The 13277-nt window shown below is 42.5% G+C and overlaps 1 protein-coding gene across 2 annotated transcripts in view; it reads left to right on the top strand.

The window, feature by feature from the left end:
• The first annotated feature begins 289 nt into the window (after window positions 1–289).
• Window positions 290–13277, top strand: part of tll1 (tolloid-like 1) — a 45696-nt gene continuing 32708 nt past the window's right edge. For both annotated transcript variants that reach the window (XM_041933248.1, XM_041933249.1), the window contains exon 1: window positions 290–470. In XM_041933248.1, the coding sequence (XP_041789182.1) occupies window positions 290–470 (181 nt within the window). The remainder of the gene's footprint in view (window positions 471–13277) is intronic.

Raw genomic sequence — 13277 nt, forward strand, 5'->3', positions numbered from 1 at the left:
CTCACCTGCGAAGCCACAGCGGAGCTCCTCGGCGGACACTTTGCTGACTGACAGAGACCGGGACGGACAGGCAGATACCTCAGTGTACTTTTACCATGGAGGAGAGCCGGTCAGAGTAACTTACAGCAGCCTCCAGTGTCCAGAAGCAGGCTGTCAGAGAGCAGAGCCGTCTTCACAATGACCCGTTAAATTCCTGCCGCCGATGCTTTCTTTGGAGAGTGGATTGACCATCTCCTAACGGCAGAGGAGACGAGCAGAGAGGCCTTTATTCCTTTATTTCAGTCTTCAAATGGACCAAGTGCCCCCGGCACTGGCCGCTAAGATGCGCTGGATCACGCTGGTGCTTGCCGGCTTGACTTTCTGGGGCAAAGTGACTATTTGTAACTGTTTCGACTACGAGGAGCCAGATTATGATTATTATGAAGAGGAGAGAGCGGAGACCATTGACTACAAAGACCCGTGCAAAGCTGGTGAGTCCTGGATTTACTCTGTTTTAGTTTTTAATCATACTGAAAATAAGTGTTTTTTTTCACGTCTGGTCACGGTGCTCCTACCCTCGAGCGCGCTGGCTCTGAGGTGGCACGTGTGTGTGTGCGTATGAGAGATGACAGCGGGTATGTGTGTGTGTGCGCGCGCATGCATGTGTGGTGCACACTGATCCAGATGCCCCTCTTTCCCCACCCTTCATAACCGATAAGTCAGTGTCGGTGGTGATCCCGCGAGTGGATGCCACGTGCAGCCGGTGACGGTCCTGCTAAGCCCGTGTCCTCCTGAGATGCACGCGCGCATATTCCGTGCCTGCAACACCTGTGGGCAGAATTTCGGCCGAAATGTTGGCGCATACATGGGCAGGCTGTGCATGCGCGTGCAAGTTTGTCTATGTGTTTGCTTGTGCGTCCAGATGTGAAATCAACCATTAACGAAGATGAGAAACAGCTGGACTCAAACGTACCAAAACATGCGCTGATGCGCTCTCTCTCCCTCTCCCACACACACACACACACACACACACACTGACATACACACACATACACACACACTGTGATAAAAAATGGACATTTAACGACTGTCTGGGAGCTGCTGTGGAACAAGGCTGTAGCCATGTTTAGTCTCATTAGTCAGAAGATGTATGTGTGTGTTTCATATGTGTATATCATGAAAGAAGGAACATGTATACAAACTGGTCGTAAATGAAATGGATCGTGTCAGCAAATGGTTGTCAGTGATTTAAAGTTGGGTTTTATATGTTAAAAAGGTACATTTCTTTCCTCAGTATTATAGGTCTTTTATAGGTGTATGTGTGTCATGTGTGGTGTCTTGGTGTGCTCCACCCAAATGAACTCATGTTTTCACCAGAAAGCCTGGAGATTCACTTAAGATTTTATACAGTTCCTGTATTAAACTAAGCTTTCTGTCTTTCCGTTTTTCTTTTACTACATGCTGTACGTCCTATATGTGTGGTATTTCCTGATGTCCACTCCATCTACTTAAAATTTGAACATTTTAATTTCTAGTGCCAGCATGATACCTGATTTTCAGTAAAGATGCTGGTACCATGCTTTTTTCTAATATCTTATATCAGTGTCTCAGTTAACTTATAACTTTGACTAAAACAAACAAGAACACCCTTCTCCTGATCACAGCTCTCTGTCCAGACCATGTAGCAAAGCTACAGGATCAGGATTATGGTTGCATGTTAACCCTCCTCTGGTACAGCATCACTCCTGCAGAGCAGGTGGAGGAATCTGAACCTCTTCTCTTCTGTTTACCTTCTGTTTGTGCACATTTGCAACAGAGATGTGGTACTGCCAGTGAGCATCTTCTTCATCTACATTCTTGTTTCGGTTACACCCGTCTGACTGCGTGTTTATGTGCACACGTAACGGTCATGTGTGTTTTAATGGCACGTTGCTGCCTTAATGTTGTCTGTGATGACACGTTGAACTGATAAGAACTCCACCCAGAACGCTGAGCGTCCACTCGCTGACCGACACACATTCCTCACATACCAAATACACAGACCTGACAATCCTGGACACTGGCCTGTGTGTGTATGTGTTTGTGTGTATATGTGTTCGTGTGCGTGCGTGCATGTTTTCATGTACACTGATCTGTGTGTGAGTGATTTCATGTTGATACTGCAATCCCATGACTCTGTGGTTTTTAGTTATGCTAAGACCCTTATCGTGTGTGTGTGTGTGTGTGTGCACGTGTGTGTGTGTTTGGATGGAGGCCCGGCAGGTTACAGGGAGACAGTCAGTCTACATATGTTTGAGCAACTGAGCGACTCTTGTAGGTTAAAATAACTAAGTGAGAAAGCACAGGCAATGTTTTTATTTGCTGGAAATATCAGTCCACATAAAGAATGTATTCATGCTCACACTTAGATTTCTCACTGCAGTTGCACACATGACTATCCCAGAGCTCTCTATAATTCATTCTTGTTTCTGTTTCTTCTTCCTATTTAATAAACTCATGTGTGCATGTTTTACCAGATATTTTAGTTGTTTTATGTTACTTTTAAGGTATTGTTTGCCTTCATTTGATAGTTGACAGGAGAGAGCGACCAATAGCGGAGGGGGGCGAAATGCGGCGATGCTCCCTGTCTGGACTTGAACCGGGAAGATCACATTTACATAGTATGCATGTTTGTTGAGATTAAATGCAAATCAAATGTCAGCGTCGCATTATTCATGCCAATTTGACTGCTGGAGTGCAGTCTTTGTTTCCACAAACAACCAAGGGACAGTATGGACATTTGCTGTAGCTGTAGCAGCATGCACATGTGTGTGTGACAGATTTCAGATCTTATATTCAAACACTCTCCGTTTTGCTCCTGTCTGTGTACATGCATGGCGTCATACACCTCAGGATAGCCTTAAAGTTGAAACATTGTGACTTCATGGCAAATAGCATCCAGATTAAATCTACATCTGTTTGCATCGTCAAATTACGAATTTATGGTGTCTCTAATTTTTCTTTTTCACTTTCGTCTTCCTCTTACACTCTCTTGCGGACTTCTCAATGAGATAGTTGTATTGCATGTAATCTGTATGTACTAAAATGGTTAGAAGATTATTCTATTAGTCGACTGACAAAAAATTAACCAAATAATCTCACCTCAAGGTCGATTTAGTAGCTGTTGGGGAGCTTTTTGCAGAATCACAGTGTCCTTATCCGCAGATGGAGTTTTCTCAGTTTCCATGAACGATAGATGTCCAAACATTCCAAAAACCTCATTCATGTTGAAAGTTCAGGTTCACGTCTTCAAGGTTTCAAGGTTTAAGTCTTGACCTTGGAAACAGCAAAGCAATCAACAACAATTTTGATGGGCAATTAATCTTAATTCAAGCATAGTTATACATGCAAGTTATTCAAGTATGTTGAGGAAAAATGCCAAACACTCAGTGATTCTGGCTTATTTCTCTCATTGTAAAATAAATATCTTCGGGGTTTATACTGTTGGAAGGACAAAACAAGTAATTGCACATGGGCTTTGGGAACTTCTAAAGGGTATTGTTCGATTTTTGGAATGATTTCTCTATTTTACCAGTTATATATTCACAATGCACATGTCGATACACACCAATTCGCTACATATGTTGAAAACACTGTATACATGACACTTTAAAGACCAACCAAATCATTCTCTCACGCCATCTTGAGCTCATCTTAAATTTACACGACCACATCTCCAAAAATGTCCCACAGTCAACCCCAACATCTAAATACAGACACAGATAGGCACGCACAAATACATCAGTTGGAGTATACGCATGTACATGCATGCACATAAATTCACAACTTTAGTTTAAGTCTGTGGAAATGCAAATATAAAAATGACCTTTTTTGCACATGCACAACCATCCATAAATTGAAAAAATAATCATCAGGTTAATCGATAATGATGATGTTTTGTTAGTTGCACCCTCAGTATAGACCCGTTTTGTTGTCAGTGTGTAAAGACTTGGTGGCTGTGTCTCTGTGTGTGTGTGTGTGTGTGTGTGTGTGTGTGTGTCTGTGTGTGTCTGTGTGTGTCTGTGTATGCACCTTGTAAGAAGTGGAAGCGCGGCTCATTCCAGGCCTGACCCTGTGGCATCAGTCTGAGTGGCTGGTATTCCGCCTCCTGTTTTTGCTGGGAAAACACAAGGGGAATATTTGGCTGTCTGCTTATCTCCTCCGAGTCCCATGCTGGTAGACAGGAGAACACACACTTCCAGGCCTTTGTGAAGTGATTTCCCTACGCGAACACACACACGCACACAGACGCACACACTCAACACACACTCAACACACACACACGCAGAGCTCCCTCCATTCACCCGTGCTTATCTCTTCCTGGTTGTCTGCATCCTGCCACTCAGCTGGAGATGACACACACGCGTGCACGCACACACACACAGTCATACGGACGTGCGTGAGCTCCCTACGCTCACTCAAGAGTCATTCATGCTTCCTTCCAAATCACTGTTCTCATAAAATGCTCACACAAACGGAGTGAAAGCTAAACAAACCATGAGGTCCGAATGAAGCTGTGGGCCATTTCTTCAGGAGTGACCCAAGAGACCAACTGCCTGTTCTCCTCAAATACGATAGCCGGGTATCATAGCAGTGTGCAACAGCTTAGTACAATACATAATGTACATTTACTGATGGGTGTAAGGTTCAGGAGTTCACAACACAACAATCAGATAAAACATTTGCATTATGACATAAAATAATTAATTATGCAGAATAGTGGTTTTGTTCTGTCATCATGCACAATCTGAGCCGGTTCATTTAGAAAAAAACGCCATGATGCAGCTTGACTGCAATAAGATTTCCCCAAATCCCCTAGTGAGGAATCATTCTTTCTGTTTCAGAGTCAGGTAGATAGGAAGTTTATAGTGATTTAGTGTCGACTCCAAGAGCACTTAAGTAGCAGGAACGGTTACATCACAGTTTCCATGTGGAGCTCGAACCAGGACCTTCCACTTGAGGGGCGATCTCCACCCTGCTGCCTACATGAAGTGGTTGCATGTTGGCTGAAGCTCAGTCTGATGTTCAGATAAAGACCAGCTGCTAAGTATTAGTGGAGTGGGTAGCGATACAGTGCTGATGTTATACACTGTTTTTTTTTTGTTTTTTTTTTTTACAGGTGTAGTGAAGAAAAGCACATGTTGGCAATTTAGTTGTTTCCAGTAACTCAGGAAGTTTGACATAATTTGTATCTGAACGTTTTCAGTCTAGTCACTGTGCCTCCATTGGAGTGTCTCCAACATTTTGCAGGGTCTGGTGGCGCTCCACTCTAAGCACTCGCTTGCATAAAAAGAACAATTGCATTACATTTCAAAGTCATGTTGGTTCATCGCAGCATGATTGATGCATTTGGCTGTTTGTGTTAGAAAACTCTGTACTGCACCGTCTTTGGTTTGTGCAAACAGAATAAATGTATGTAGTGAAAGACCAAAAAGCAGCCAGGATAACGACTGTACGGAGAGACATGTGTTTGTGTTCTGCAGCACTCACTAGAGACTCCAGTCCTTTCTGTTAGTCTCTCATCTCCCCCCCTCCTCTCTGTACATTGATGAAGTAAAGTACATTTCCCCTCTGGTCAGCAGTCAACGTGGATGACGAGACTAATTACAGCACACTATAACACCCGACAGTGGAGGTCAGCACCTCCGCTGCCACAGACAGATTGAGGAGCGAGAATGAAGATAAATCTACTTTTTAATCCCAAAAGTTGAAAGAATGAACTCTGAGCTGTCCTCCAGCTGGTAGACGGCTCTGAATCAGAGCAGAATCTGGTGTGACTTTGGGCGTTTATGTCCCCAGAAGCTCTGGCTCTGGCTCTCTCTCCAGAGCTCTGTGGTGCTCAGCGGCTGTCTAACTGTCCCCCGTCTCTGCACCATCGCCCCTACACAACACTCTGCAAAGTCCTGCGATTTGTGCAGATTTTTTTGTTCACATTTGATATTTTGAACTCACGCAAACGTTGAGTTATTCACTTGCCTGACACATCTATTCGCACCTTTGCATTGACTTGCTTCACTTTCATTAGAGGTCGGTAGAAAAACTTACCTGAAACTGATGTGCATATATTTATTTCCAGAAAAAGAAACCTGACTTGAGGACAATTAGTAGTGTTAGAAAAATTCAGTCGACCTGAACGGATCCATATAGAGAGAGAACACCAGCACCAGTAACAGCACGGCCAACAGCAGTACATCTCATTTTCCCTGCTCTTCACAGACTGTCACACCAAACTCTGTCTTGGCTCCAACAACAGTTTTCTTCTGTAATGATGATGGTGCATCATGTCATAGCTGATAGCGATATGGTATAAGGCATACTGCCAAATTCAGTTTAAAATTCAGTTGAAAAAGACATAAAACCAGTTCTTCTGGATTCTTAGCAACTGTCAGCGTTCATGCAGCTGCTTAGATAGAAGTTTGACCATCACTTGTGCATTCTGTCTCTGCGCTGCACAGCTGAATGTGTGTGTGCCGGTGTCCATGTATATTGCATGTGCGCTTTTGAGTTTTTCATTGAGAGAGTGAAGCCCACCATGTCGTGACAGCGAGCTGCAGCTACTGTTCGCCCCTTCCCCCATTCCTCAGTAGGAAGGAAACTAGAGCAATGTGTGTATGCGTGTGTGTTTGACACTGTGGCTGCGTTGAGTGTGTGTGCGAGCTAGAGGACGAGCGGTCTCACTCATATTATATTAAACAGGATTTTCCCGAGCAGAGTGCTCCTGCCACTGAGCTTCCGAAGTCTTCCTCAGGATTCCCGCCTCAGCACAAACTCGGCGGCCGCACTGAGAGCCGACTGTTTGTTTTGGAGCATCATTGTTCCGGAGCTGCAGAAGCCATGAGTCAGCACCGCCGTCACTCCGCCCACCTACCACGCATTGCTCAATTATTAAATGTCTGGCTGCTTTTATGTCACCTAGCTTTTCCTGATGGTATTTATAGCAGCAAAAATCATTCGCATACACCATTTATCGGCTGAGGAAAAGCCACCTTCTCCTTACAGTCAAACTCTGTGGTCAAAGCTATGGTCACAGATGCAGGCTCCCTGCACCGTATGACGCACACTTACACACTCATAGCTACGTCAGATAGTTTGATATTTTAGCTCCTAACAACCTTTTTACAAATGTTAAAAGACAATACTGCATGTAGCCTTAACTTAACACCTGTAGATATACCACGACCTGGATGACTGAGAATATTCACAGATGCATGTACAGTTGATGCACAGCCACCGAACAGCGGCTAGTTATATGCCACTGCAAAGCATCATTTTCCAAAAACATCCCCACCTGATTTATGCTAACTAGCGAGGAGCTGCATTACCTACATTATATTGCGCTCTTGGCCATAGTTGTGCAAGCCATTACAGTTCACAGAAATGCCTGCATTGTAATGGTAAACTGCCCAGGACAGTCATTATTAAACAAATGTCACTGAGGTTCTGCTAGAATCAGGCAATTGCGAGGATTTCCAACAGCATTGTCCATTGGTCCTCAGCCAGACTGTCACACCAAATGTGCAAGCTTGCAGAGTTTGCACAAGGTAGAACTTTATCTCAAATATTATCCATCATATACAAAGCTGCTAACTAAAATCCTTGAGAACCCTTTATCCTATATAATCCACTATATAGGTTTTCTAATCCTCTCTGATGTTTTCAATGCTGAACCAGACTGGCTGTAGTGACAAGCAGCCAGCTATGTTCAAACTTAAAGAAACCAGCGCCAAACACAAGACAAAGAGAGCAGTTTTCTCAGTGTTTTACATTTAAATTTTTTTTGGCCACTTGGTAACAGCTGAAACAAGTTATGAGCACGACACAGACAGGTCTAAGCTGATATCGAGAACTTATTAACAGTCCAGTAGTAATGAAGTAACGTTATCCTTCATTTGGAGTCTTGTTTCTGACCACCGAATATTAGGCCAATATTTACTCTTCTTAGCTCTGTAAGGCTGAGGAGGGCTGCAGATTCAGGTGATAATTCCCTGTAGCTTCATCACCACGAGAGATTCCTTTGGCATTTTCGCATTGTTTTCACATTAGCCTGTATTTACCCAGGAAATGCATTGTTTTGATTGATTTTGATAGATTGATGCATTGTCATTATAGAAATATAGATTAAAGACATTTTAACAAACTTTGAAGCTGCTTGAATATTAGCCACCCTGCCAGATTTCATGTCTTAACATGACTTATTCTCTGTAATCATCACTCGTTGCTCTCAGTAATGACACTGATGTTACATCAAATCCCAAAGAAATTAGTCTTCTAATAAGTGAAGCACCTGATGTACAGATTGGAAGACATCCAGAGCAGGACTGGACAGTCCTGCTTTATGTCCTAACATAAATAACATTGTTCTCAGGTATCTTTTATTTGATCTTTGGTCACCGCCGGGCCCTGGGTGCACACCCAGGACGGTTAAATCGAGCCACGATCGTGTCCCGTCACAATGTCTGGCCAAATCCATGACCTGCGAGAGAAGAATCCCAGTGTCCCAGTAATGTGATTAAGAGGTTACACCAGCTCTCTTTGTGTGTGTGTCATCTGATATTATGTTATTTTTGTCTCCTACTGAGCATTTCTTTGTCTATTATCTCCTTCAGTTTATGTGGTGGAGTGCTCTTTAAGCGTGTGCTCTTTTGAAGTTGTGGATGTTCCTTTTACTTTGCCTTGAATATTATGATTAAACAGCTTCTTTTTACTTTACTTTGTAATTTCACTGTGGCTTCACAATTATATTTTAGTGATCTCTCCGCCGCTGGCGCTTGATTCTGGTCTGATGTGGTCTTGTCAGGTCAGGGAGATTGCACAACAGTACACACAGTTGGAAACGTGGAGATTTATGTTTAAAAAATAAAAAGATAGATAGTTCTCCTTTGGAACTGATGGCTTCATGACAGTATTTTCATGTTATTGAATTTGTTTATGATCAGATTGGGATTTATTTCCAGGTAGTTTCAGATGTCCAGTTCTGTTTTTATCTGCGTTCATGCAAGAAACTTTGTCTAACCTTATATATAGACACACATGCACGCACGCACGCACGCATGCACGCACACGCACGCACTCAGTGATGTGTCAGTGGGTTTTTGTCAGTGTCTGGGACTGTTTAAGCCAGCAAAAATGTATGATTAGCTAGTGTGTTTTTGTGATTCAGGGTCTTTTGAACTATGACATTACAGATGCATTATCCTTAAGTCTGCAGATGCATGTTGTCTGTTAGCATCTGTTTAAGAAAAATGGTTCCAAAAGTCCCAGTTTAGTCTGTGTTACTGGTAAATTGACAAGTTTGTTATTACGGTTTCAGTTAAATTTTCTTCTTCATTCCTACATGATCACACACACAGAGACACTGCAATCTTTTGTTCATGACTGTTTCACCTCGCGTCACAGAAGTTGGGATAATCCGTCTTCTCCCTCTTTCTGTCTCTTTCTCTCTTACACACATACTTGCAGGAGGGTGGGGGTGTGAACTTTTTGAACTTGGACTGAGCGTCTACATTTTTCATTTTTTTTCTCTAAAACCACATTTCTGACCGATGACATTGCCGACTCCAGCATCTCTTCACATTGCAACACCTTACGTTGCCAAGTGGCACAAATTTATTCCATCTTAAATACTTGCTAGGAAAACTGTGAGCAATAATCTCAGTTTAAAGTGCTACTTAAAGTGATGCTTTGCAGTTTCTCCACAATGAACAATGGAGACTGTGGTTAGCTAGCTGTTTATTAACCATAACCACAATCTCTCCCTAACTTTAACCATATCTTAACTACACTGTATTTACCATAACCACCATCTTTCCTTTCCATAAACATAAACCTTAAACATAGTGTAGATGTCCTGCACAGATATTGCAGAAAGTGAGAATTTACACTTGAAACATTAAACCTGAAGCTTTTATAAAATGGTGTATTGACGTTCTTGTCTGGTAGTAGGGTTGTTTTATGCATTGCTCTCTACTTTCTGTCTGCATGCTCAGAATGTTTCAAACTGTTCAATCCTCATGAAAGATCCTGCACGCATTGGTTTGTGGGTGCTATTGCGTCTGCCTGTAGCTCCCCCAGTGGTAAGAGTGGCTCTATCACAGCGCACTCATTGGCTCATTAGCCTGATGCTGCACTTTGTATAATTGTATGAGTCAAGGCTTAATACAAATTAACAATCATACACATAACGAAGGTATATGCAAAAGTGAATGAAGGTACAGTCTCATATTTTGTTTGTAGAGAAGGTTAGTGATTGTTTGTGATGTGCCCAGTGGTCAGTCAGACCAATGACTGAGTTGGAAGCAGGTTCTTCAGACTAGCCAAGGAGTGACCTTAAACAGGCAATAACTAATCAGGTAATCATACAGTCTCTGAAATTTCCAAGGATACTGAAAAATGTCCATTGCAATCTTTCAAAATTTCTTGTTTTGTGCAACCCGCTGTTCAAAAATGAAATATATTCAGTTTGAAAACCAATTAATATTCCCAGTTTAGAAGCTGGAACCAGTACATTTTAGCATTTTTAACAACTTTCATAGTAAATCAATTACCAATTAATTGGTTGGCAAAATACTTGCCAGTAAATTTTCTGTCGATAGAAGAGTCTATTAATCACCTGATCTCTCCAGCTCTACTTGACAGTCATGTGTAAGGACATAAACAGCAGTGAACTGTATTTGGCCAAATTCTGACAAAAAATAATGACTGTTTGGAGTAGGTGAGGTTAGGGGAAGGATGTTGTGATTTCCAAGCTAGTCACTATGGAAATCTGCTGTAAAAGCTGTGCATCCGACCACAAATGATTAGCAGCCGCCTCTCTGTCTTATGGGGTTCACTGAATTTTGGAAATTTTGGGTGGAGGAGTATCACTTTAATGGCCCACTTAGCTGGGTAGGATGGTGTATTTATTGTTGTGCCGTACTGTGCAGCTGCAGCACCTGTTGTTGCTCACAAAGGGTTAATGTGGATCAAGCAGCTCGCGGAATGATTGCTTTTTGAGAAAATCCTCAAACGGGGCCGTGATAATCTGTTCTTGATATTGCGGTGCGTTCACAGTCACAGGTACATACAGTATAATAATATCACACAAGTGGAAGGGCTCATACACATGCACATGTTCACACACATGCACACACACACACACACATACAAATCTTAGCCCACCTACAGTGTGACCTTATATTTGCTTAACGAGGAGCTTAGTGAGATGTGTGTGTGTGTGTGTGTTACATTCACCCCAGTGAGTACAGCATGAGTGCATAACTCAGCAGTGCTCAGTTCTCTACTGTATTGTACTGTAGTGTCCGCAAAATGTCAAAGGAACAGAGAAGTCCCTTATTATTACTAAATCTTATTCTTAACATGACTGAAAGTAGGTATATATAACACATATCTGTACATAGAAACACTCATGTTTCTGTTCGTTCATGTGTCTCCAGCTGTTACCAGTTCAGTCATTGCAGCGCTTGTTAAAGATGCTATGATACTATGCGTTAAGTAATCCCTCACTTATGGCCCACGAGAAAAGTGTGATGGTGTATATATCTGCAGGGACTCTGCCCTCTGCCTCTATTTTCTTATTTTCGTATTATTTTGCTGTGGCGGGCACGTTTCTGGGCTGCAACGTTTGGACAGTTGGTGTGTGAGGATGGGACTTTATAAAAAGGTAGCTACCAGGCTGCTGTAAGCAGCACGTGTTCAAGAGGAAGCTGTGAAAATGGCGAATGCAGTTCTGATAAAAAAAACGCAAATGTAACGGGACGATATGGCAAGTGGACAAAGAGAGTGAATTTGGAGTTGGCTTTCACCCAGTGGTGAAGGAGAGGATGGAGAGGAAGAGCGTTTTATGTTGGACAGGTAGATGCCAGCAGTTAGATCAGTTATCTTGCGAAAGTTAGTTAGTTAGCTTCTGCTTTTGGTGGCAGTGAGCTGAAAAGGAGGGGCCAACTTTGAATGTTGTGTTTGCCAGCAGTAAGCAGCAATTCCTGAAAAGATACGATAATAACATGAAGATTACACAGATAGGCTTTGAGGTGATACAATAGAAACACAACAGAAACTAAAACTATTAAAGCAGGAGACAAATGTGATAGAAATGTCACCTTAATGAATGCAAAAAGCTTAACGAGTAACACAAAAAAGCTTTTTTAAAGAAGCTATTTCATCCAAATTTGTCAGAATAATCAATGTTTTAATTATTGTATATTTATTTATTGCATATATATTTGCGAGTTTGTAAATTGTTGCCGTGTCTTGCTTGTACTTCATAGGCCCCAACAAGTAACAGCTAAGTACACGCTTGTGCAGTATTGTTTGGGTGTAAATGATGTTTCAGTACACATTGTGGTATGAGGATGAGCGGTAAATGTTTCAGCTCTCTCAAAGACACGCACACACGATCACACAGATCACGCTGTTGTACGTCTGTTTGACGTTTGTTAGCAGGCTGCGGAGAAAACTTGGTCCTCTCTGTCTGAGAAGTTGATCAGCACAACTTAAACTCTTCAAACAGTAAACGCTATGGGTGGAGGTGCTGGATGTGTGTGAGGGAAGTCTTCCTCTCAGTTTGTGTTTGGTGCATTACTCTTGAGTGTGTGTTTGTGTGTGTGTGTGTGTCTCTGTGTGCTGGTGTGTGTGTGTTTGCTGCAGTGCCCCTGCTGAAGGGCGAACAGTAAGGCCCTGGTCAGCATGATGTAGGTCTCCTGGGACATCCTGGGTTTTTGGATCAATACTTCTCCTCCTGCATCTCCCTGCCTCACTGTCCTCACCCCTCCTCACCCACTGGCTTGACTTTGGGCTATTTATGGTATCTCTATGGATTAACAAGACCCCAACAATCAATGGGCCAAAGTTACTATCACTGTACTCTCCCTCCTCTTCTCGCTTTGTAGCTCTGCTTGTGTCAGCTCCTTTTCTCTGGAAAACTTTTAGTCCTTGTAGTTTTTCTTGTTGTCCTGAAATATCTGAAACTACAAGGTGTGTAATGTCACAAACACAAGGTCCCACAAATAGAAAGCAAAAGCCAGGGGAATATCATTTCTGATGCAGGTGCAAGGTGATTCAGTCTATTTCTGTATGAGAATTCACACAGATAATGACCTTTTGCTGGTGAAGAGTGAGTTTCTTTTAGGTATAAGTGGATTTTTTGCACCCATTTGGTAGTATTTGTGGCTCAGTATGACACCACTTTGGCAGAGTTTGCAGGAGAAGGGAGCGTCAGTAGAAACTGTGTCGCCCACAGTGCACTTTGGTGTAAAAAAAAAAAA

The sequence above is a fragment of the Chelmon rostratus genome, chromosome 3, assembly GCF_017976325.1.
Source record: "Chelmon rostratus isolate fCheRos1 chromosome 3, fCheRos1.pri, whole genome shotgun sequence".
Classification (NCBI taxonomy): domain Eukaryota; kingdom Metazoa; phylum Chordata; class Actinopteri; order Chaetodontiformes; family Chaetodontidae; genus Chelmon; species Chelmon rostratus.